At 35.6% G+C, this 26626-nt stretch overlaps 1 protein-coding gene across 12 annotated transcripts in view; it reads right to left on the reverse strand.

Moving 5' to 3' along the window:
• Positions 1 to 26626, reverse strand: part of ANKRD17 (ankyrin repeat domain 17) — a 165713-nt gene that overhangs the window by 30522 nt on the left and 108565 nt on the right. For all 12 annotated transcript variants that reach the window (XM_055588777.1, XM_055588779.1, XM_055588778.1 and 9 more), the window contains 8 exons: positions 20289 to 20400; positions 20014 to 20159; positions 17038 to 17180; positions 16415 to 16628; positions 15213 to 15388; positions 14004 to 14166; positions 10548 to 10643; positions 7648 to 7764 (listed from right to left, as the gene is read on the reverse strand). In XM_055588777.1, the coding sequence (XP_055444752.1) occupies positions 7648 to 7764; positions 10548 to 10643; positions 14004 to 14166; positions 15213 to 15388; positions 16415 to 16628; positions 17038 to 17180; positions 20014 to 20159; positions 20289 to 20400 (1167 nt within the window). The remainder of the gene's footprint in view (positions 1 to 7647; positions 7765 to 10547; positions 10644 to 14003; positions 14167 to 15212; positions 15389 to 16414; positions 16629 to 17037; positions 17181 to 20013; positions 20160 to 20288; positions 20401 to 26626) is intronic.

Here is a 26626-nt window from a genome sequence, read left to right on the forward strand (position 1 = left end):
CATGGCTGCAGTCACCATCTGCAGGTGATTTTGAAGCCCAAGAAAAGAAAGTCTGTCACTGTTTCTATTGTTTCCCCATCTTATCTTCCATGAAGTGATGGGACTAGATGCCATGATCTTAAGGTTTTTGCACGTTGAGTTTTAAGCCAGCTTTTTCACTCTCCTCTTTCACCTTCACTAAGAGGCTCTTTGGTTCCTCTTGGCTTTCTGCCATTAGGGTGGTGTCATCTGCATATCTGAGGTTATTGATATTGCTTCTAGCAATCTTGATTCCAGTTTGTGATTCATCCAACCTGGCATTTTGCATGATGTACTCTGCATATAAGTTAAATAAGCAAGGTGACAATATGCAGCCTTGAGGTACTCCTTTATCAATTTTGAACCATTCCATACCAGTCCATTGTTCCATGTCCGGTTCTAACTTGCTTCTTGACATGTGTACAGATTTCTCAGGAGACAGGTAAGGTGGTCTGGTATTCCCATCTCTTTAAGAATTTTCCACAGTTTTTTGTGATTCACACAGTCAAAGGTGTTAGTGTATTAATGAAGCAGAAGTAGATGTTTTTCTGGAACTTTCTTGCTTTTTCTATGATCCAACAGATGTTGGCAATCTGATCTCTAGTTCCTTGGCTTTTCTAAATCCAGCTTGTATACCTGGAAGTTCTCGGTTCACATATTGTTGAAGCCTAGGCTGAAGGATTTTGAGCATTACCTTGCTAGCATGTGAGATGAGCACAATTGTGTGGTAGTTTCAACATTCTTTGGCATTGCCCTTCTTTAGGATAGAAAGAGAAAACCTTTTCCAGTCCTGTGGCTACTGGTGAGTTTTCCAAATTTGCTGGCATGAGTGCAGAACTTTAATAGTATCATTGTTTAGGATTTGAAACAGCTCAGCTGAAATTCCATCACCTCCACTAGCTTTATTTATAGTAATGCTTCCTAAGGCCAACTTGAGTTGACACTATAGGATGTCTGCCGTTAGATGAGTGACCACACCATTGTGGTAATCTGGGTCATTAAGATCTTTTTTGTACAGTTTGTCTGTATATTCTTGCCACCTCTGTTTCTCTGCATTATTCACTTAAGAAGGCTTTCTTTCTTGTCTCTCCTTGCTATTCTTCAGAACTCTGCATTCAGTTGGATATATCTTTCACTTTTGCCTTTCACTTCTCTTAAAAAAATACATATATATATATACACACACACTGGGTCTTAGCCGTGGCATGTGGGATCTAGTTCCCTAACCAGGAATCAAACCCAGGCCCCCTGCATTGGGAGTTCAGAGTCTTAGACACTGGGCCCCCAGGGAAGTCTCTCATTTCTCTTTTCTCAGTTATTTGTAAGGCCTCCTCAGACAACAATTCTGCCTTGTTGCATTTTTTTTTCCCTTGGGGATGGTTTTTGTCACCATCTCCTATACAATGTTACAAACCTACATCCATAGTTCTTCAGGCCCTCTAACAGATCTAATCACTTGAATCTATTTGTCATGTCCACTGTATAATCATAAGAGACATGATTTAGGTTATATCTGAATGGCCTTGTGGTTTTCCCTACTTTCTTCAATTTAAGTCTGAATTTGGCAATAAGGAGTTCATGATCTGAGCCACACTCAGCTCCAAATCTTGTTTTCACTGACTGTATAGAGTTTTTCTAACTTTGGCTGCAAAGAATATAACCAGTCTGATTTTGGTATTGACCATCTGGTGATCTCCATATGTACAGTCGTCTCTTGTGTTTCTGGAAAAGGATGTTTGCTATGGCCAGTGTGTTCTCTTGGCAAAACTCCATTAGTCTTTGCCCTGCTTCATTTTGTACTCCACGGCCAAACTTGCCTGTTACTCCAGGTATCTCTTGACTTCCTACTTTTACCTTCCAGTTTCCCATGATGAAAAGGAAATCTTTTTTGTGGTGTTAGTTCTGGAAGGTCTTGAAGGTCTTCAAAGAACCAGTCAACTTCAGCTTCTTCAGCATTAGTGGTTAGGGCATAGACTTAGATTACTGTGATGTTGAATGGTTTGCCTTGGAAACGAACCGAGATCATTCTGTCATTTTTGAGATTGCATCCAAGTACTACATCACAGACTCCTGTTGACTATGAGGGCAACTCCATTTTTTCTAAGGCATTCTTGCCACAGTAGTAGATATAATGGTCATCTGAATTAAACTCACCCATTCCCATCCATTTTTAGTTCACTGATTCACTCTTGCCATCTCCTGTCAGACCACATCCTATTTACCTTGATTAATGAACCTAACATTCTCTGTTCCTATACAATACTGCTCTTTATAGCATCAGACTTTACTTTCACCACCAGACACATCCCAAAAGGGATTTTAAAAACTTTTATCTTTTACTCTGAGTGAAATGGTACTGTGGGGTTTTGGGCAAAAGAGTGATCTGGTCTAAGTGATACAAGATGATCACTTTAAGTGTTAAACAGAGAACAGATTGCAGAGCAGTGATGGAATCAGGGAGATTAGTTAAATGACTACTGTGGAAATAAAGGTAAGATATGATATTAGTGACTTGAACCAGAGTGAGAAGTGATGAATAGTGACTAGGATTTCAGATAGAGATCCAAGGCAAAGGTCACTCAATTTTGCAACACAGTGGAGAAAAAATCAAAGATCATATCAAGACTTTTAGCCTGAGCAGTTATAGAGTTGTGGGTTTGGAGTAGGCAAAGATCAGGAGTTCATATTTGGACATTAAGTATGAGATGTTTAATTAGGTTTCCACAAGGACATGTTGAGTAGCTAGCTGGATATAAGAGACTATAGAGTGTAGGGAAGAGGTCTGGGCTAAAGATATAGATTTTTGGATCAGCTATTATATAAAGGTAAGAAACAGGATGAGATGATCAATAGATAAAGAAGATCCTGTAAAAAGCTAAATGGCTTACCAACTAAGAGGAGAGATGAGGAGGAACTAGAGACACAGAAGGAATACTCAGAAAGATTAAGAGAAAAACCAAGAGTGTGTAATGTAATGGAGGCTAAGTAAAGAGAGTATGTCACGTGTTACTAGGTTTAGTAAGGTAAGGATAGAGAAGTAATCATTGGATTTAGCTACGTGAGAGTCCCTGGAGACCATAAAAACATAGTTTGGTAGAGCTGAGGGAGTGACAACCTAGCAGGAGTAGATTCAAGAAAAAAGGAACTGGAAATTACCAAAGTAGACAAGGAGTTCTGCTGCAAATGGGAGCAAAAAAATGGGCTTGCAGCCAAAGAAACAGGGGCAGGAGAGAGGTACTGGAGAAAGCAAAAGCTTTCTTAAGACTGGATAAAGAAATGTGCCTATTGATGAGGATGATTCAGGAAAGAGAGCAAAATGATACAGAAGAAAAGAGAATTGCTACAACAATGTTTTTGACTAAGCCATAGCAGACAGAAAATATGATCTAGCTCACAACTGGAGGGATTGGTTACAACAAGTTTATCCAGTGACTAGTAGGAGGTGTACAGGTGCAGGGGTTGGTGGGTTGGGAAGACAGAGTTGGGGGATGTCTCTGGCAGTTTTCTTCTGGTGCTTCAGTTTTCTCACTGATTGGAGTAGGATGCAAGATCATCAACTGAGGTTGAAAAAGAGGATATACTAGATGTCACAGGGTAAAGGAGAAAGAAACAATGGTCTAGATGAGTGGCAGGATAAACTAGGGAAATATATAGTATGACTACTGGGCAGCATTAAAGGGTTCACTGTCACACATTTAAAGTAAAATTAGTCATCAAGATTGATGTTTTTTTTCCCCCCTCTTAGAAACTTACAGTTACTAGGCTTGAGGTAAGAATAAGGAGAAAGAAGAGTCAGGCCAGTGAAGGGTGGCATTATAAATGGATCCGTCTATTTACTGGTAGACAGAATGTTTTCAGGATTGTTGGAGGCAGCTTTACTCTAGAGGGAGTAAAGCTGAAAAGAGGTGATAATCAGAGAACGAAATGTATAGAACTGTGATTGTGAGGTAGGCTTATGAATCAGTTCAGTAGTGGCAAAAAAAAAAAACAGACAAAAAAGAAAACATCCATTAGAAATATTTTAAAAATATACCCTACATAATTCCCTAAAAGATTAATGAAAGTTTACAAAGGGGATAAATAAGTGATAAAGTACAGGGGTAAAAACATTAAAAATGCAGACCAATAACATCCATCATGGATTCTAACAGCCCAAAGCATAACCTAGTTGTTAATGTCCTAAGAGATCAAGCAACTAACCGCGAGTATTCCAAAGTTAGACCAGAGGAACTGCTCCAGAGCATGAACTCTTGCACATAGTAAATAGTCAGTGAATCAAATGTTTGCTGCATAAGCATAAGGTAATCTGATAAATATAACAAGCCGTATTGAGCAGCAATTTTCACAAACCTATTAACCAACATTTTCAAATTAGAAAGGTTGATCAATGTAATAAGTTATCCATGTAGAACATCCAAGTTAAACTAGATAAGACCAACTTCAGTGATGTTTCTAAATCAGAAATGGTGCAGCCAGAATGTACCAAGTCTCAAACGGCAAAAAGGTGTATTTTTCCAGATGTAAATCATAAGCAAAAAATTGTGCACCAAACTCTAACACATCTCAATCTGATAATTTACCAAATACACTAGAAAGAAGCTGCAGTTTAGGCAGAATAGTCTCCTCCATAATCTAAAATTCTATCTATATACCACCCTCATTCAAAACTGCTTATAAAGTATCAATGCATATGGAATAATTTACATTTAATTAATTTATGATTAAGAATTAATATTATGGGGAAATATGCAATGACACTGAAGGAAATTCTTTTCGAATTGCTTTAAATCTGAGGCTCTGAAAACATGAACATTAAGGTTAAGAAAGGCTGGCAAGAATTCAAAGAAACAACACTTATGTACTGCTGATGGTATTAGGGAAATATTCTGGAAGTATCAAATTTAAAATATACTGACTCATGTGAAGAAAGAAACTTATTCCATAAAAATAAAAGTGCCAAAATATAGCAAAATATGTATAATAATGTTTATTGCAACATTATGTGTAGTGACAATACTGGAAACTTACTATGTAGTATATTACACAGTTATAAATCACTATCAATTGAAAATATTTTTCAGTTATTGACAGTGGGAAAACCAAGTATTAGAGTATTATGTTCACATCATTCTTTTATTTTTAAAGTATACTATCTTCACATACATGGATACTTATGTGTTCAACAAATGTTTACTAACATGCCAGGCATCATTTTGTGGTTCATACACTCTAGTGGTAGAGAGAGACAAACAAGTTAAGTAAAATGTAGTATTTAGAATATCAGAACATGAAAATAAAGAAGGGAAGAAGAGTAGAAAGATGTGAAAGGGAGACTATAATATGAGGCAACTTTGCAGAGTTCACAGTTTACACTGCACATATTGTAACAAAGAAAAACCCATTCACGTTAAGAATAGACATGCACAACTGGACATATGCCTAAATGCTGTCTGACTTTGTAATCCACAGGCTTGCAGTATATTCCTAAATGTATTTCATGTAATGTATAAACAACAAAGGGATGAAACAAAAATTTTATTTAAAAACAAACGTCTATGTCTCAGCTAAAAAAAAGGATGCTTTTTACAACTGTGTTTTTGTTTAGTTGCTAAGTCGTGCCCCACTCCTTTGTGACCCCAAGGACTGTAGCCTTCTAGGCTCCTCTATCCATTGGATGTCCCAGGCAAGAATACTGGAGTGGCTTGCCATTTCCTTCTCCAGGGGATCTTCCTGACCCATGGATCAAATTTGTGTCCTTTGCATTGGCAGGAGGGTTCTTTACCACTGAGCCACCAAGGAAGCCCTTCTGAGATTTATAACAATGCAAAAAGAAACAGTATCATTAAATAATACTTAGAGAATCTAACATTTAAAAATGAGAGAGTAATGCAAAAACAGGACATTATAATACTGTAAGGAGGAAGCACTAAAACCCAGGTGGACTTCAATTAAGGGGAGCAAGGAAACCAGGGAACTAAGAATAAAGAAGTAGATTTAAATCCTATCCTAGATTAGGTAAGTTATTTATTATCCCATAGATTTAGTTTCTCCATCTGTAATATGAGGGTAATAACACTTTTATAGAGAAGATTCAAATAATTTACATTCTCTCCTATAATTTGACCCTATATATCGCCTGGCATTTTAGTAAACATTAAATAAATACTAGATGCAACTGGTCATATTTCACTAGCTGGTTATGCCTTGGTCGTGTATGTCTTCCTAGTGCATTTGGTACTTCTGATAAATCTGTTGGCAACAAATTACAAGGTTCAGGATCAATGTAGTACAGATTTGGATGAGGATTAAGAAAACATTAGTTGAGATAACTGAGCACTATAGAGGCTAGGCTCTCTAAGTTCCAGACAGGTAAAGTAATCGTTACGGTGATTATAACAATCTGTTCTCAGGATATTATAATACTATAATACTGTATTATAATAGCCTGTAACAATCACTGTAATTATAACAATATGTTCATATTCAATTAAAACCTCAAAGTGGCCAAGAAAAAGCTAATTTTTATTTGATCAGAATATAAACTAGAAAATTTTTTTAAATGAAAAACCTTAATATAAAAAATATTTTTGACTTTAGAAAAAAATGTTTAAAATTATTTTATTTTCTTCATGCAAGATGAAATATGTAGCTTAACATAGTAAGTCTAAACAAGAAGAATGTACCCGACCCTAATGAAAAATATTCTCTTCTCTAAATTTTTGGTAGAATTCAGCTGTGAAGCCGTCTGGACCTGGGCTTTTGTTTGCTGGAAGATTTTTGATTACAGTTTCAATTTCCGTGCTTGTGATGGGTCTGTTGAAAAATATTCTAATATACAACTAACTTGTGAACAACATGGGCTTCAACAGGCCCATTTCATGTGAACTCCTTAAAATAAGTAAGTACTACAATACTACACAAATTGCAGTTGGTTGAAATCCATGGACTTGAAACGGCAGATATGTAGAGCCCAACTCTAAAGTTACGCGTGGATTTTCAGCTGCATGGTGGAGTGATCAGTGCTCCAGCCCCACTATCACTGCATATTTAAAAACTGCATGTTCAACTTTAGAGCATTTTTAACCTTTTTAAAAAAGATAAAACATGGCAGAATATATATTCTATAATATTGAATACCAACCAATTCTTTTCCTTCTATGATTACTATTTCTATAATATTACATTCTAGAGGACAGTTAGTGATAGAACAGAGAGTAAAGAAGCAGCTATGGGTCTGTCCAAACTATACAGTGTTTGGAGTATTTTACTCCCTGCAGGAATAATGGGGATGATGCTGTAGTATGCCTGAAAGAGATTTGGATGGGGATTAACAGAACATTTGTTGAGATAACTGAGCACTAGAGGCTAGGCTCTCTCACTTCCAGATCAATGCAATTCCTACAATAACATTTAGTTAATTTAACTATAAAAAAAACTACTTTAATGATATAACAATATTTAAAATACTCAATTCTACCAGTTGAGCCAAACTTGGAGAGAAAACCATGTACATAATTTAAAGCAAAAGCAAAACAAAGCAAAAAACCACAAATAAGGAGGAAGAAAAGCAGAAAGGAAAAAAGTAGATAATATTTTTCATATGTAAAGGTTATCATATGGAAAGGTTACCTTTTCCAAGTCTAACTCCTCTAATAAAATGCTGGCATTTTTGTTTGCTTCAGCAGCCTGTCTATCTTTGGCTTGTACTATTGATTCCATACAAAGGTGACACTTCTTCAGCATCTCCTAAAACAAAAAAATTAAGATGTTTCTAACCTCAAAATAATTAACATTTAGATAGATTCCTGAAAACATGAAAATATTAAATAAGGTACTTGAATGAACAAACAGTAAAGATCAATAGTAGGGCAAAAAGGGTACAAATAAAAACATAATTTAAATGGCATGTTTTTTAAAATACATAAGCAAAGAGCCTCTACTGTTCTTCAAAATAACATCCATCTGACTGGTACTAAAAGTATTTAGTCCTATAATTTTAAAAATGAGAAATCATACTGCAAATAGACCTGCAATAATCTGTTAGGTGGTTAACAGGCTAAAGGAAAAGGGCAATGTCAACAAAAGAAAATGGGTTTAAAAAATTTTTAAATACTTATTTGGCAAGAACTGTTCTCAAATACTTAGTTTGTTTCTGTAACTTCTTATGCTGAATCATTCATAAAAAACAATATTTATAGACTTTTCTCTTATTTCATTTTCAGAACACACTTTTTGACAGGAAAGGGATATTTCCATACTAAGATAAAGCCTTATTTTCAATTTCTGTCCCCCTACATAGATATCTAGGAATACTAATTCTCATGAAAAAATCTAGAGGCAGGCAAGACAGTGGATTAGCTATGTTAAATCAAAAATTAATGAGAAAAGTTGCTGTCACATAATAACTGGGAAAATGAAAGACATTTTTACATTTTTCAGAGGCATGACTTAGGATTTCATTCCAATATTTTGATTTCAATTAGAATTCTAAGGGATTTATTTTATGTTCTCTTCCTTTCCTGCAAAAAAATCCTAGCAAATTCATTCTTAAGCTGACAGTCTGATTTTTATATTATGTTGAACATGTTAAGAGTTTTCTTGACCATAAGTAAAAGTACTATGCTAATTTTTGTTTAAGTATAAAAAAAATTCACTGACTTGTTCCTCTCAGAAGAGTTATCAGTCTGGTTAGATTATATCACTAATGAATAGTAATAATAACTTGCTATAGGTTGTTTATTATCAACATTAAAATTAAATTAGCTTAAGTACTATCTAAAAAGCCAAAGTAATTCTATCACAGAAAATGTTTTATTACTTCATTCAGTTCAGTTTAGTTCAGTCGCTCAGTCGTGTCTGACTCTTTGCGACCCCATGAATCGCAGCATGCCAGGCTGCCCTGTCCATCACCAACTCCTGGAGTTCACTCAGATTCACGTCCATCAAGTCAGTGATGCTATCCAGCCATCTCATCTTCTGTCGTCCCCTTTTTCTCCTGCCCCCAATCCCTCCCAGCATCAGAGTCTTTTCCAATGAGTCAACTCTTCGCATGAGGTGGCCAAAGTACTGGAGTTTTAGCTTTAGCATCATTCCTTCCAAAGAACACCTAGGGCTTATCTCCTTTAGAATGGACTGGTTGGATCTCCTTGCAGTCCAAGGGACTCTCAAGAGTCTTCTCCAACACCACAGTTCAAAAGCATCAATTCTTCAGCGCTCAGCTTTCTTCACAGTCCAACTCTCAGATCCATCCATATGGAAAAACCATAGCCTTGACTAGACGGACCTCTGTTGGCAAAGTAATATCTCTGCTTTTCAATATGGTATCTAGGTTGGTCATAACTTTTCTTCCAAGGAGTAAGTGTCTTTTAATTTCATGGCTGCGGTCACCATCTGCAGTGATTTTGGAGCCCCAAAATATAAAGTCTGACACTGTTTCCACTGTTTCCCCATCTATTTCCCATGAAGTGATGGGACCAGATGCCATGATCTTCGTTTTCTGAATATCGAGCTTAAAGCCAACTTTTTCACTCTCCTCGTTCACTTTCATCAAGAGGCTTTTTAGTTCCTCTTCACTTTCTGCCATAAGGGTGGTGTCATCTGCATATCTGAGGTTATTGATATTTCTCCCGGCAATCTTGATTCCAGCTTGTGCTTCTTCCAGCCCAGCGTTTCTCATGATGTACTCTGCATAGAAGTTAAATAAGCAGGGTGATGATATACAGCCTTGACGTATTCCTTTTCCTATTTGGAACCAGTCTGTTGTTCCATGTCCAGTTCTAACTGTTGCTTCCTGACCTGCATATAGGTTCTCAAGAGGCAGGTCAGGTGGTCTGGTATTCCCATCTCTTTCAGAATTTTCCGCAGTTTATTGTGATCCACACAGTCAACGGCTTTGGCATAGTCAATAAAGCAGAAATAGATATTTTTCTGGAACTCTCTTGCTTTTTCGATGATCCAGCGGATGTCGGCAATTTGACCTCTGGTTGCTCTGCCTTTTCTAAAACCAGCTTGAACATCTAGAAGTTCACGGTTCACGTTGCTGAAGCCTGGCTTGGAGAATTTTGAGCATTACTTTACTAGCGTGTGAGATGAGTGCAATTGTGCGGTAGTTTGAGCATTCTTTGGCATTGCCTTTCTTTGGGATTGGAATGAAAACACCTTTTCCAGTCCTGTGGCCACTGCTGAGTTTTCCAAATCTGCTGGCATATTGACTGCAGCACTTACACAGCATCATCTTTCAGGATCTGAAATAGCTCAAGTGGAATTCCATCACCTCCACTAGCTTTGCTCATAGTGATGCTTTCTAAGGCCCACTTGACTTCATAGTGTTCATTAGGAAAGTAAATACTCCGAAGAGTTTCTTAAGTAGCCTACTTCATTCCCAAATACTACATAAATGAAAATAGTTATATGCCACACATTATTGCTCAAACTAAGGCTTCTTTTCTTAATGTGGAATATACAAATATAAAAAAGCCAAATGGGATCCCAAGTTCATAGAGTGGGGATGAATTTAATCAGTGTATTACCTTATCAGTGATCGTTGCTATGTATCTCATACATTCAGAGTCTGATGGAAACTGATTGACTTCTTTGACTAAGTAGCGCACCACTTTCACATGACCCTAAAAAACAGATATCAATGTCAGACTGAAAACAAACTCTATCAGAATTCAGTAAATCTAGTCTGTCTGAACAACGATTTCATTGGCATTCGTGCCACAAAATAAAGAGTTAAGTTGGGTATGATTGGCATTTCAAATAAAAAAGTGAAGTAGGAAATGGCAACCCACTCCTGTATTCTTGCCTAGAAAATTCCATGGACAGAGGAGCCAGGCAGGCTACAGTCCAAGGGGTCGCAAAGGGTCAGACATGACTGAGCGACTGAGCACACAAACAAACAAAGAGACAGGCTTTGGTTTTAACGAATTAGATAAATCTACATTGTTCACTTTCATTCCAACTCCTGAAAAGATACAGAATAATTTGAGCTAAAATTCTAGTCAGTCAGTCAGTGTTAGTCTAAATCATTCTGAATTTTTAAAAAGATAACCAAAAGTCAGTATGAAGAAATACATGATATGTGTGAAAGAAAAACCTCACCTTCCCCCCCAGCCCCAGCTAACTCATTAGATCTTAGCATCCTATTTCAATTTTAAGCATCAAAAGAGTAGAAATAACAATTTTGTTCTTTTTTTCAGGTGAAAACTGAACAGATAGTACTGTACTAGGTAATTAAAAGAAAATAAGATACACTTGCCTAAAGCTTAAATAATGGTTATATTATTTACTATTAACAAAATTCTCTATGTTAAAAATCTTTAGACCCTATTCAAGAGACTCTCTACTTTCTCTAATCTATACTATTAATGACACAACACCTCTAAACAGACGGATAAACATATGTTTATAGTCAGTACATTTCCTCTGTTGCCTTTATTTTTTACCTTCTCATCTACATCTTTTAAAATTACCTGTACCTTTTAACTAAACAGACATTTCTCCAAAGACATACAGATGGCTAATAGACACATGAAAAGATGCTCAGCATTACTCACTATTTGAGAAATGTAAATCAAAACCACAAAGAGGTATCATCTCATGTGGGTCAGAATGGCCACCATCAAAGTCTACAAACAATAAATGCTGGAGAGGGTGTGGAGAAAAAGGAACCCTCTTACACTGTTGGTGGGAATGCAAACTGGTACAGCCACTATGGAGAACAGTGTGGAGATTCCTTAAAAAACTGGAAATAGAACTGCCATATGACCCAGCAATTCCACTGCTGGGTATACACCCCAGGGAGACCAGAAGTGAAAGAGACACATGTACCCCAAAGTTCAATGCAGCACTGTTTACAATAGCTAAGGCATGGAAGCAACATAGATGTCCATTGGCACGCGAAGGATAAGGAAGTTGTGGTAATATACGGAACGGAATATTACTCAGTTTGAGTCAGTTCTAATGAGGTGGATGAAACTGGAGCCTATTATACAGAGTGAAGCAAGTTAGAAAGAGAAACACCAATACAGTATATTAATGCATATAATGGAATTTAGAAAGATAGTAACGACTACCCTATATGCAAGACAGCAAAAGAGACACAGATGTAAAGAACAAACTTTTAGACTATGTGGGAGAAGGCGAGGGTGGGATGATTTGAGAGAATAGCACTGAAACATGTATATTACCATATGTAAAATAGATGACTAGTTCAAGTTCAATGCATGATGCTGGGCACCCAAAGCCAGTGCTCTAAGACAACACAGAAGGATGGGGTGGGGAGGAAGGTGGGAGAGGGATTCAGGATGAGGGGACATGTGCGCCCATGGCTGATTCATGTCAATGTATGGCAAAAACCACCACAATACTGTAAAGTAATTATCCTCCAATTAAAATAAATAAATTAATTTTAAAAAACTACCTGTATCTTTTAATGAATACCTTAAATGGCATTTGCACCTTTGCTTGATGCCTCATTAACACTTCTACAGTATTTAAAAATATTTATATGGGACAATTCAGTTACCTAATTTTGTCTGTGGATCTCTGATTACATTTTGTACAAAATGCAACACTTGGAATCTGTACAACTGTACACAGTAGGTAATAAGAAAATAAGTACTGAAATGAATAACAAAAGAGTATAAAAGGTGTATAAAAGTGCCCTGCTTAAGGAGCTAAGTCTATTTGGAAACATGAGGTATATGCATGTTATATGTTAAGGTAATAACAATATATTTGTCAAAATAAATGATAAAGGTAATAGCAAATTGTAGAATTTCTATAATCTTTAAGAGATAAGGTATTTCAATGTGAGCTCAAATGGAATGGGAAGAGTTTCTGTAGAAGTGGAGATTTACATTGCACCCAAGAAATGAGTAATTTTAGAAAACTGAGGAAGGACATGGGCATTCCTGAGATGAGAACAAAGGTGATATGAGAGACAGTGACACAAAAAAGACCAAGCAAGTGGAAAAATCACATGAGGGACTCAATGGGAGATGAGTTCAAAGGGCACTAGATTAGTCTCTGAAGAACAACTAAGATTCGATTTCAGAGGATTACAGAGACTGGCGAGACAGGAAAAGTTTCTTGAAGAGGATACTAACAGAGTGAAATGGTTAGGAAGATAAACTTGATATGCTAGCTTGCTTGAAGAGGGAGCTAGTCACTGAGAATAAGTATGATTAGCGAGGAAAAAAAATTCAGAGTCAGTGGGAAGGTAGCCTGGAACACCCAGGGAAGAGATGGTATAAAGAATAAGAGAAATTAATAAGAGAAAAAAGGAAAAGATTTTTTTAAAAACCAATTTTTCAATACAACAAAATAATTTGGAATCTGTAAGAGATTTTACCTATTGAATGAGAAAACTCAAAACTATAATCCCTGGAATAATAAACTGGCTTTCCAAATAACAAATCAGACCTGCATTTAGGAGATCAACCAAATCATTAAATCAAGTAACTTATATATAGTTCTATGTTATGCACTACAGAAGGTTTCAATTTCACAAAATTTATTTCTACTTCTGAAGGTTTCAAATATTGGCAGCTCAATTTTCATTCTTCTTTTTTTTCCCTAGAAATTAATGTGAATAATTAAAAATAAAATCAATTTAAGTTAAATTTTTCTGTGTGCTAATACAAGAAAACACTCATTCATAACTAAGTAATTAATTACTCTTAGCTGGATTCATATTTTGCAAAAGAGTAAGACTGCAACTAGATTTTAAAAATTCTACATAGTACAATTTTTAAAAGTTTACTTAGCTTTGACATCCAATACTGATACTATTGATAGCTTTTCTGGGATACCTATTATCTAACTTTCAATGTTGCCATCAGAGTGATTATGTGCTTATTATCTTACTGTTTTTACCTTTGCTGTTAGCTCCTAAAATGAGGGTCTTTAGTGATAATTAAATTATGAACTTCCTAGTCAAGTGAAAAACATCCAAGTGGATGAGAATGAAAGACTTCTACCTTTCTAAATGCTGCCATAAGAGGAGTTATCTTGCGGTTGTCGGCTGCATCCACATCTGCACCTGCTTGCACCAGTAACTGAACCACATCAAGGTGTCCGCCATTTGCTGCCAGCCACAATGGAGTGTTCCCCTTCTTGTTACGTACATCAATATGGGCTCCCCTAAATGAATGACACAATATCACTTTCAAATGAAATGACACAAATGATAATAAACATCAACTATTAACTTGTGAAAATATTCTTTAAAGGAAAAAAAATTATTTAAAAATATATAGGACTAAAATGTATTTCTCTCAAAATTACATTATAAAGAATTTCCATTCATCAAATTAAAAGCCACTAAATCAAAATTAACCATACATCAATAACTGCTTTTCTTATTTTAAATTAAAAATAATTCATTCTTTGTGCATAATTTTGATTTTAAATCCTGAGAAAATGTAAAAAATTTTTAGAGAAATAAGAAGATACATCCTGTTAATATCATAATATACTAAACAGTATCCTAGAGCACAAACATTATCCTATGAGGTGGTTATATCTTTCAGATTATTTGTATTCATGTATTTATATTACGTGGTTTTGGACAAGAATGAATCCTAAAATAACATGAAGGTTTAGCACTCAGTGGGCACCATGGTGAATAAGACTCATGGCAAATAACACTAGTTGATAGTAGCTACTACTAAATACTACTATTAGGACACCATGCCAATCAAATTTAGCAGACAAGCAACTCTGAAAGACTGGCAGGCAACCTCTAAGTGACTTAAAATAAAAAAATTCTGGACTCTATCTTATATCTTGAACAGTTTCATAACTCACTTAAAAGTCCTAATTACCATAAAGAACATGAAAAATCAATGGTGAAGCCTAGATTATTGCCAGACTTACACGAATTAGGGTGACATCTCTGCAAAACTATGTGGGTGATGGGACTATGGCTGACAACAGCTTATTATAGCACTTAAAAAGTGTATACCCAGACAAGAAAGGAAGTAAAGTATTTCTAGGCTGCACTGAAAAAAACAATGCAGCATAGCTCTGTATGGGTGGAAAATAACATAGGTAGGTTTAAAACATTAAAAAAAAAAATACACTGTTCATAGAAGTAATCACATCTGATTTTTAAATAGTACAATTTGCACAGAGAATAGTAATCACTAGTAACCCCATATCACATGTGGAGTATGGTAACATCATACCTGCCAATAAGAAGCTCACAGAATTTATAATGCCCTTTATCTGCTGCTATGGTTAAAGCTGTATCTCTCGAGGAGGGCACTGGAGGGGCATTAACATCAGCACCTTTATCCAAAAGGACTCGGCCCACCTCTGCATAACCACCAGAGGCAGCTTCCATTAGTGGTGTGAGGCCAGTCTACGTTTAGTGAAAAATAAAAAACAACACGTAAGAGACTAGAAAGTACCAAAATGTTAAAGAATAATAATTTGGGGGAATAATATTATATAGCTGTTACCAAAATTCACATCTCAATTTCAACACTGACACTACTAACCTCTCTCAGTTACAGTGACGTCTACTGAAAGCAGATGATTCTGCCTAATGTTAATTTGTGGGGGAAAAAAACGATGAAAGTACTTGGCATATGAAAGTGAAAAGTGTTAGTCACTTAGTCGTGTCCAACTCTTTGTGACCCTATGGACTGTAACCTGCCAGGCTCCTCTGTCCATGGGATTCTCTGGGCAAGAATACTGGAAGGGGGTGCCGTTTCCTCCTCCAGAGGATCTTCACGACCCAAGAACTGAACCTGGTCTCCTGCATTGCAGGTAGATTCTTTAACACTGAGCCACCGGGGAAGCTCTGTTCCTCTCTTCTCTTTCATGATAGTATATAGTTTTTAGCTGACAACCCTAATGTCATTATTACCTACAAAAATCTATTGGTGGGACTTCCCTGGTGGCCCAGTGCTTAAGAATCCACCTTCTAATGCAGGGGACATGGGTTCGATCCTTGATCAGGGAACTAAGATTCCATATGCTGCAGGACAACTAAGCCCATGGGCCACAGCTAGAGAGAAGCCCACGTGTAGCAACGAAGAGCCCACATGTGCAATGGAGATCCCTGCAAGCCCACAAAGAGTATTCCACGTGTCACAGATACACCTTTCACAGCCATAAACAAATAAATTTTTAAAAATAAAAAAAAAGAAAAAGAAAGCAATGTCTCTCTCGAAGATTAAAAAAAAAAAAGTTGCTAAGGTATTTTAAAGAGGTGATGCTTAATAACCGAGTCATATAGAATGGCTTCTGTTTAAATGTATAAATATATATGTAAGAGATGACTATTACTACAAAGTACTAGAATTATAATAAGCATATTGCCAATGTATACCTTAAACGTCAAAGAAATAAATCCATAGGCTAATCTCAGACCTCTTCTTACCTTAGCTCTGTGTTCCACATTTGCTTTTCTATCAAGCAGAAGACTAACCACTTCAGTTCTTCCTTGGAAGCAGGCTAAGGTAAGGGCAGTGTTCCGATTGGTTTCTATTTGAGCATTAATGTCAGAGCCCATGTCTAACAGGAGCTTAACGGCAGCTGTGTGCCCATTCATAGCTGCTAACATCAGAGGAGAAATGCCCAATTTGCTACCAGTTCTGGGGGTGGAATATGGGAAGAACAGAAGGAAAAATATACATTTTTAAATGTCTTGGAAAAATTGGATGATAATACAGAATTCTATCTCATGATTGAAGATTAAGATTCTTTATTCTGTAGACTTATTTAAGAACACACTTCAAATCCTTTACTACCCAGAACCAGAATACTTTCTGTACAATAATTTGGACTAAAATCAAATTAACTCATTATTAAAGTGAAGTTACTCAATTCCGTAAGAAATACAGTAATTGATAATTTTTTCAAGTTGTATGTCAATAATTTTAAATTTGAATTCTAAATTTGTAATGTAGGCATTTCCTAAGTATGGCATTAAAGATGTGTTGTTCTACAAATATCTTTAACATTACGCTCTTAAGGGACTTGGAGAGAGAGACTAAAACTTACCTAGAATTAATCTCAGCTCCTGCATTTAGTAATATTTTGATAATATTCACATAGCCACCAGAAGCAGCCAGGCTTAGAGGTGTGTAATCAGAAACATTCCTGTGCTCTTTATTTGCCCCTCGAGCCAACAACAGCTCTACCACCTGGAAAAAGAAAAGGGAAAAAATGGCTTTCTTCTTATGGCGAGACAATTTGCAAGGTGTATATTTATGATTTCTCTTTTTTCCTGGTATATTGTCTATAATAAAAGAAAGGGAAAGTCCTTTCATCCTTTGCACAAAATCAGTCTCAAATGAAAAGCAAAAGGTCTTAGAAGTCAACAAAGGGATAAGTAAAATCCATTTTGCAATCTGTTGAAATGACAGTATTTTCATTGAAAGATCTATACTTCACGTGTTCTATAGATTTTTTTTCCATTTGTACATGTAAATGTCCTTAAAAACTAAATAAAAAAAAATTTTGCAATAAAGCTAATACTTATTTTTTCCCAACATTTTACTATAAAAATTTTCAAGCACATGGAAAAATTGAAAAAAATTACATACATTCATCACCTAGATTCTACTATTAACATTCTACTATGCTTACTTTTCTATCACAGTTACTTCTCTGTTCATCATTGATGCATTTTGTTTCTAAGTAAGGTGTAGACACCTACAATTTCCCTTAAATACATCAGTAAGTGTACAATTAACTAACCTCTTATTTTTATTCAGGTTTTTTTTTTTTTTTTAGGTGAAATCTGTAACTTTAAATAAATGCACAAAACTTAAAACTGTATATTCACTGAGTACTGACAAATGGATAAAACTAATTTAAATCTGCTATTTTTTTCCACTTTATTATTTTTTTAATTGAAGGATAATTGCTATACAGAATTTTGTGGTTTTCTGTCAAACATCAGTAAGAATCAGCCATAGGTATATCCATGTCCCTTCCCTCCTGAATCTCCCTCCCAGTTGTTATTTACTCATGTTCCTTCCCAGTCAATTCTACCCACAGGCTAGTTTCATTTACCACAGATCTTCATATAAATGAATCACACAGTGTTTGAGAGTAATTTGTATGTATTGTGTAGCATTCCATTAAATGAATATACTAGTTTATCTATTGATGAACATCACTACTGTTTCTAGTTTTGGCAATTTGGCAAAATTTAGTACTGTCAATCTTTAATTTAGCCATTCTAGTAGATGTGATATCTCACTGGGTCTTAATTTACATTCCCCGATAGCTGAGAATATTAGCATTTACTTAAGTGTCATTCAGGGGTCTTTTAGTCTATTATACCACTTTTTTTGTCTTTTTGTTTTTTAAGTTCACATTCTTAACCACTTTCTTTTTTAAATTTTATTTTTTTATTGAAGCATAGTTGATTTGCTGTTAGTTTCAGGTGTACAGCAAAATAATTCAGTTATATATACATATATATACTGAACACGTATGTATTCAGTTATATACATATATAATTTTTTCTTTTTCAAATTCTTTTCCCTTATAGGTTATTCTAAAATTTTGAGTATAATTCCCTGTGCTATATAGTAAGTCCTTGTTGGTCATCTATTCCATATATAGTAGTGAGGATATGTTAATCCCTAACTCCTGTTTTATTCATCAGCTACTTCTTTCCCCTTTGGTAGCTGTAAGCTTGTTTTCCGTGTTTGTGAGTCTATTTCTGCTTTGTATATAAGTTCATTAGAATCTTTTTTTTTTTTTTAATTTCACATGTAAGCAATATCATACAATTTTTGTCTTTTTCTGAAGCTGTGACTTTCTATCAGATTTTTCCTTTAGTCAGTAAGCCTAAGTGGCTTATGTAATACGATTATAAATCAAGTCCCCAAATTGGCATTAGGTTATTTTATCTTACAAGGAGTCCCTTAAGCAATAAAGTGTGTGTGTGTGTGTGTGTGTGTGTGTGTGTGTGTGTGTGCGCGCGCGCGCGCGCTCAGTCTCTCAGTCCATAGGGTTGCAAAGAGTCATTCATGACTGAGTGACTGAGCACACACACACACAGATCAAGTATTTCCAATGAAGTTTAAATTGAGATATATAGATTTGCTGGGAAGCTCTTCAAATCACACAGTGATCAAAAATTTCAGTTAAGTCAAAATTTTATTCATTATATTCCAGAAACAGAACATTTACAATTCTGACTGGTAGAATCACCTCCACTGTGGAATACATAAGATAATGAGAATGGTGAAATAAAAAGAAAAAAAGAATGACCTAGAGTGCTTCCTAAATATAAGATTCAACTATATTCAGTTATATACATATACAATTTTTCCCTATTGAGAAGTTATCAATACAAAGAGACAGCACAACTGGTGAATATAACTGGATTTAAAAAATGGATTTAAAATGGGGTTACCCAACTGATTATTAAGAAGACACACAAGTGAGTAAAGTTATAAGTTCTTGAGTCCACACCTAAGTACACCAGCTGTTCTAGCTAAAAAAAGCTAGAAGATTATATAATATTACCCAAGAACCAAGAGTTAAGAAGGGTTGGGGAACAATTAAAAGATAAAATTACTCAAAACAACTAAAAATTGAACACTCTTAATTCCCTACTAATCTTATATGTAGACAGCAACAGAGGCTAAGCTTAAGTGCTTTTCATACTAAATACCCTGGGAGAGGAAAAGATGAATGAATACAGGGCCCTGCTTATGGGAAGCTTGCTGACTTGATTTGGGATGTCTTAATCATTCTATTAGTCTGAATGCAGGATAGAGGGATTTCCATGGCAGGCAGTACTTTTAGATGAGTAGGATAATAAACAATGTATGCTTTTTTTGGCAAGACAGCTTATGCTAACATTAATTCTTATCCTTTTGCTAAAAAGCTAATAGCTTCGTTACTGTGATAAATCTTAATGTCTGTCCACTGTTCCTACAAAATCATATAAATTAAACCATATATTTGTTAAATGGAGGGAGGAAAAGAAATTATACTTGGGAACAATAATACCTCCTGTCTTCCCCCAGAACAAGCCAAAGATAGTGGTGTATCCTTGGTTCTTTCTGACTGGGCTTCAATGTCTGCACCGTTGTCCAGCAATATTTCAACAACACCAACATGACCAGCTGTAGCAGCCAATATGAGTGGAGTAAAACCTGAAGTAAAATAAAGATCTTAGCTAAGCAAAGAAACAGTGTTATTTTCTATTCTATCTAAGCATCAATATAGGACTACAAGTAGTAGATACAAATTCAGAAAAAAGTTAATGAACTTCTCTTGTCTACCTTTCTTGTCTCGGTGCTCAATACTAGCTCCTCTTTCTAGCAGAGTTTGTACCAGTTCCTCGTGACCACCAGCACAGGCAAGTGTTAGCGCTGTGTCATGATTACTCTCAGTCTGTAAAAAATTAATTGTTGATTAGTTCATCAGACAGTTAAAAATGTTAACATCAATTGCATAATATGTACATATTCCAAATACACACCCACACATATACCACTCTACCTTATCAAATAATTGGATATTAAATCTTTTTCTCCCCATTAGCAGTTAACATGTGAATTTTTTTTTTTAATAAAGACTAATATTTGAACTTGATGGGCAATTCTTAAAGCAAGCAAGAAAAAAAGTATGATTTTCCAACCAAATGCTATTTTCAGCTACATGTTTTAAGAAATACTACTGTGGACTCACTTTCTCTTCTACACATAAATGGAGTAGCACAGACAAGATTTATTTTCCCATTCCAAACAAAAAAGGAAGGTTATCTGAAATGACAGGCAATACATGACACTGATCACTGCAGACAGAAATGATTAACTTATTGTATTGCCCGGAGAGTTTCCAGGCTAAAGTGAAGGGAAAGGATACCCAAAAAGAGTCCGGCAGTCTCCCTGGAATTGAAGAAGAGTTTGGAGAAGTGAAGGTGGCTAGAATTCATGGGGCAGACTACTGGGGAGGAAGGCGCTACATTCAGACGGTTCTCCAGAGACCCACAGAGGGCTCCCCTAGAGTCTTCAGCTGAGCTCTGATCAGCACATGTGCATGAGGAAAATTATCGGAGGCCAGGGAAAGACCACTAGAAGGGGCTGAACACCACCAAGAGGTTAAATAGGACTGGGAATGGTTTGATTCCCACAGTAGAGCAGAAAGGCCCTCAAAACACACCAGAATACTGAGAAGAATCCTCAGCTATTGGGCCAAATTAGCTACTCTGGACTCAACTAAGAAAGCTGAAAAACAAGTCTTGAAATGAAAACACTATTTTCAAGTAACTGCATTCAAGGAACAAAGCCCATAAAAAGTCAAAGGAACAAAAAATATACATAAGATATAGAGTACTTTGAAACACCAAGACCTATAATTGAGACATGATGACACTGTTAATAGTTTACTTCTGACTTCTACCAATGATAGGGACGAATATTGGATTTACCAGTGGCCATACTCTAGCATGGTTTAAATACTTATTTAGTGAGTTGAGTCCTCACGTTTTTATTACTCTAAGCTGGTGCTATACAAAAAAGTTAACTACTAGCCATATGTGACTATTAGTACTTGAAATATGGCTAGAGTGACTGAGGAACTGAATTCTAAATTTTATTTAATTTTAACTTAAAAACTGATAATTCGGTTATTAGAAACCTTTTCTGTATGTCTGGGGCAAATTAAATAATGATACCTACTTTTTCAGTCATTTAATCAAATCTAAATGCAAATCAAGTATTTCCAATGAAGTTATATTGAGATATATATTTAGAAATAGAGTGGCAAGCCATCTGGATTTGCCCAGTATGGAGGCGGTTTCTGGGATGAGAGGTTTTTGGTGCTAAAGTCAGGAAAGTTTATGACTTATGATTTGACCACTCTAACCTGTAAGTATAACATGCACACTAAATTTTAAAGACTTCAGTATGAAGTAAAAATGTAAAATACCTCAGTAGCTTTTTAGTATTGATTGTATGTTTAAATAATATTATGGATATATTATGTGACATATAGCCTTATAATTAATTCCTATTTCTTTTTGCTTTTTTAAAATGTGGCTACCAGAAAATGTGCAATTATGTATCTATCACTCTCATGGGACTATCTATTCCTGGAAGGTAATGAATATGTCTTATTTATGCTTGCATTCTCTACCTTAGTGATGTATTGCCTAGGAAACAATAGATGAGAATTAAGTTGAACAAATCACAGTAGCTATAAGAGTAATAGAATCAAAGACTATCGCTAATTAAAATAAGACTACATATATGATATATATATATATATATATATAATATCACATAATAAATGCAAAAAGGACAGGCTTAATCTCCCACAAGTTCAGTAATTCTAAAAACCAAGCTCCATTATAAAAAACTGAGTAACAAGACACAGAAGGAAAAAATAGAATCAAGAAATAAGAAAAAGCCTACTAGTCAGGGATGAAGAGGGTGACTGCAAAAGCTGCTCTGCAGAAGAGGCTGCAGAGAGCAGAGCTACTGACTGCAGAGATCAGGGATGGACTGGCCCCAAGGGAGAGATGCACCAACTACAACAATGGAGAAGGACATGAATACTTAAATGAGTGACAGCTCTGATTGTGTTATAGTAGTTGATCTTCATTTCAGGTCTATAAGGAAGGAATTATTGTGTCTGACTTTAGAGAAATGGAGACAAATGTCAGAGAAATAACCTAATGGTCACACATGCTAATGAGTGATAAAGATTGGTGTAAGAAAACCAAGAGGACAAAATGCTGCTTACCCTATAACATCACAGCGCAGCCCTAAGGCACAGCCAACTGAGGGAAGCATAATATTAAGTCTAACTGTATTATGCACTCTCTATGTTAGTGTACAAACTATCAGTAGAAGAGCCATCTTTATGACGAAGAGTCAACTTTACCAAGTTTATAAGTTTTCTAAAAGTTTTCTGGGGGTTAAAGAGTAAGTTAAGAAACCGGTGTCACTCTTAATAGAGAATGAAGAGACAAAGTTTTGAAAGGTAAGCATGAAAAATGTTAGAGAATCAGTAAAATTGGTTTTTTTCCCACATTATAAAATATCAATTCAGTTGACATTTATTAAGCATCTTTTACAGTCAAAGTACTCTGCAAGGAACTCCAGGGCTGACAAAGGTAAAAGAGTCTCTGCTTACTAGAAGTTTACAGGTACTGTACAAAGGAAATTTAGGTTCAAACTAAGAGAGAAATGTGAGTAATTTATGAGTTGGAGGAAAAAATATTTAAAGTTGAGCAGGGTGGTTGGTTAGTCAAATTCCTTGGGGAACTTAAAAGTAGGTCACTTCACTGTATTTCTGCATTAAGGGGAAATTAAAGCAGCTAATACTTTACAACAACCTATTAGAACAATAAAGAACAAACTTAAAGGTCCTGAAATGAAACTTTCACCCTCTCAAATACATACCTATGCATTCCCAAAACAGTAAGAAATATCCTGATTTGCAATACATCAAGAAAAAATTTAACTAAAGTAGGAATTTGGGTTAAAATTAACTACTGACAAGATATATATATATTTTTAAAAAGCACTTTTGAATATTTTTAATCTAGGACATGAAATACAGATGATGATTTTCTAGAAGGTAAAGTAACACTGAATTTACATTATACTGGTTATTAAGTCACATTCTTGGTCATATATTGAGAGAAATCTGGAAAGAAGAGCTTTGTTAAGAGCTTTCCAGGTTTATATTCTAAAGAAAATTTTCATTTAGCTCACAATATCATGAAATATACCATTCTGTATCATAGTATGTTGTTATCATGATATATACATAGTATGTATATATCATGTTTATATCAGGTTTATATCATAAACCTGATATAAAACTTATCAGGTTTATAAGTTACCAGGAATGATTACTCAATTTTATAAGAGGAAAAAAAAAAACCAAGGAAGAATCATAAGACAAATGCAATATTAAAGGAAAAGGCAACTTTTAATGAGTTGGAATGTAATTGAAAAAATATATCTGAACTATAAAAAAAGAAATTTATTAAAGTACTTTGAAAACTGTTAGAATTTAAAGAGATGAACACTCGTAGACCTCCACAATCCCAAACATCTCATTCTCTAACCATATCAGGGGTCATATATAAGATCAAAAAGGATAGCACTTTAGGGCATTCAATAAATGAGACAAATCAGTAAGATAGTAACAACCCACTTAAAACATTTCATATAAACAAATAGAAAATAGGTGCATTTTAAGGTAGAATGCTTTAATGGCCGAGTATTACATATTACTATCAATTCATTTTATTCTGGTCTCCTTAATTTCTCTCATGAAATCATGATGAAACTATTTTCCAAGTTGCAAAGACAGGAAAAAGAGAGAAGTACCAAATGATATTTATACCACTAAAGGTAAAACATAGTTTTACAATTTCAGTATTGATATGTATTTACCTTCTTTAAAAGATAATAGATATATGCTAATTATTAAAAACAAAAGAAAAGTCAAAATGCTTAGAAAGCTTACTTTTTCTGTTTTTGAGATGTACTGCAATAAGATACTCCAAGTTTAAGGAAAGCCTTTAGAAATTTGAGAAAAAAGTGTCAAGTAGTTTAGAACTGGAACACAAGTTCAGTTCATGCCAGAACACAGGTTTTAGAACTCATGAACAGAACAACTAATTCTTTCTCACTTTTAGTGTCTAGCGGAAGGAGGAGCCTGGTAGGCTGCAGTCCATGGGGTTGCTACGAGTCCGACACGACTAAGCAACTTCACTTTCACTTTTCACTTTCATGCATTGGAGAGGGAAATGGCAACCCACTCCAGTGTTCTTGCCTGGAGAATCCCAGGGACGGGGGAGCCTGATGGGCTGCCGTCTATGGGGTTGCACAGAGTCGGACACGACTGAAGCGACTTAGCAGCAGCAGCAGCAGAGTTAATTAAGGAGAAGGCAATGGCACCCTGCTCCAGTACCCTTGCCTGGAAAAACCCATGGATGGAGGAGCCTGGTGGGCTGCAGTCCATGGGGTCGTTGAGTCGGACACGACTGAGCAACTTCACTTTCACTTTTCACTTTCATACCTTGGAGAAGGAAATGGCAGCCCACTCCAGTGTTCTTGCCTGGAGAATCCCAGGATGGGGGAACCTGGTGGGCTGCCGTCTATGGGGCAACATAGAGTCGGACACGACTGAAGCGACTTAGCAGCAGCAGCGGCAGCACAGTTAATTAAAATTTAATACAATAATATATAGAAAATATTTAATTAATTCAGGGGATTCAACTCTGACAACCAGATTTACTGTTTCATATAAAACCATAGCTTTTAAAAATCTCTACATGATTCCTATCTACATGTTTCTATATCTAGAGTATCCAGGTATAAGTTTTATTATATCACTTAAGCAAAATAAAAATAGAGAGCAGAGCTATGTTATCAGAATATATAGTAAAACAGTCCCAAATAATCACTTCTAACTATCATTTATTGATGTCTGCTAAAATAAATTCTGGTACCAGCACAGCGTGTGGTATTAGTAATCTTAAAAGTCTGGAAAATATCCAAACAATTCAATAAAACCATTACATGAGAGGCGAAGAGCCTGTGGCACAAACACCAAGGGTGATTTCTAGTTATAGAACATAAGATTTGAGGACTCTTACAAGGAATGCAAACTTGTTATCTTTAGCACTCTTTAAGGGCCAGAAATTAAACAGAACAACTAAGCCTGTGTGCCTATAGACAATGCTCTGCAACAAGCGAAGCTACCACAATGAGAAGCCCACACATTGCAAGTAAGAGTAGTCCCCAATCACTCCAACTAGAGAAGACTGAGGACAGCAATGAAGACCAAGCATAACAAAATAAATAAATGAATAAATGAAATCAAATATTAGTTCCCAACTATAATGATCAACTAAACAACCATTTTCCAAGAATCATTAGCATTTCAAAAGGAGGTGTGTGTGTGTGTGTGTGTGTGTGTTAGTCACTCAGTCATGTACAACTCTTTGTGACAGGCTCCTCTGTCCATGGAATTCTCCAGGCAAGAATACTGGAGTGGGCTGCGATTCCTTTCTCCAGGGCGTCTTCCTGACCCATGGATGGAACCCAGGTTTCCCACATTGCAGGCAGAGTCTTTAACGTCTGAGCCACCAGGGAAGCCCCAAAATGAGACATACTGAAGCATTAAAAATTAAACTTCTTCTGTTCTTCCTTAAAATTTGTGATAAATATGTGGTACGACCTAGGAAATATGCTAAAACAATGCAGATTAAACACACATGACACCTTGTTATCTAGCCAGATTCATTTTTTAGATTCTAGACCCAAAGTGTTTGGTCATTTGAAAGCTGGCTGCTCTAAAAATTGGCTTTTAGGTAAGATGTCTCTCCTCACCTATAAAATGGGAATAGTAACAGTACCTACTTCATGGTACTGTTATAAAGATTAAGTTAAAGAAAAACAAGTAAGTATTTGTAAAGTGTTAAGAACAAAAAGTTTAAGTTTTGTTAAATAAACACATGAAGGATTCAATTAGAGAACTTTTAATCTTTCATAATAGAAGAATCTTGTTACTAACTTTTTCATCATATCACCTGTCTATAATAGCACAGTACTGTCACATATAAATCAAAATATGCATTATGTAAAATCTC

Source organism: Bubalus kerabau, chromosome 7 (assembly GCF_029407905.1).
Source record: "Bubalus kerabau isolate K-KA32 ecotype Philippines breed swamp buffalo chromosome 7, PCC_UOA_SB_1v2, whole genome shotgun sequence".
Lineage (NCBI taxonomy): Eukaryota > Metazoa > Chordata > Mammalia > Artiodactyla > Bovidae > Bubalus > Bubalus kerabau.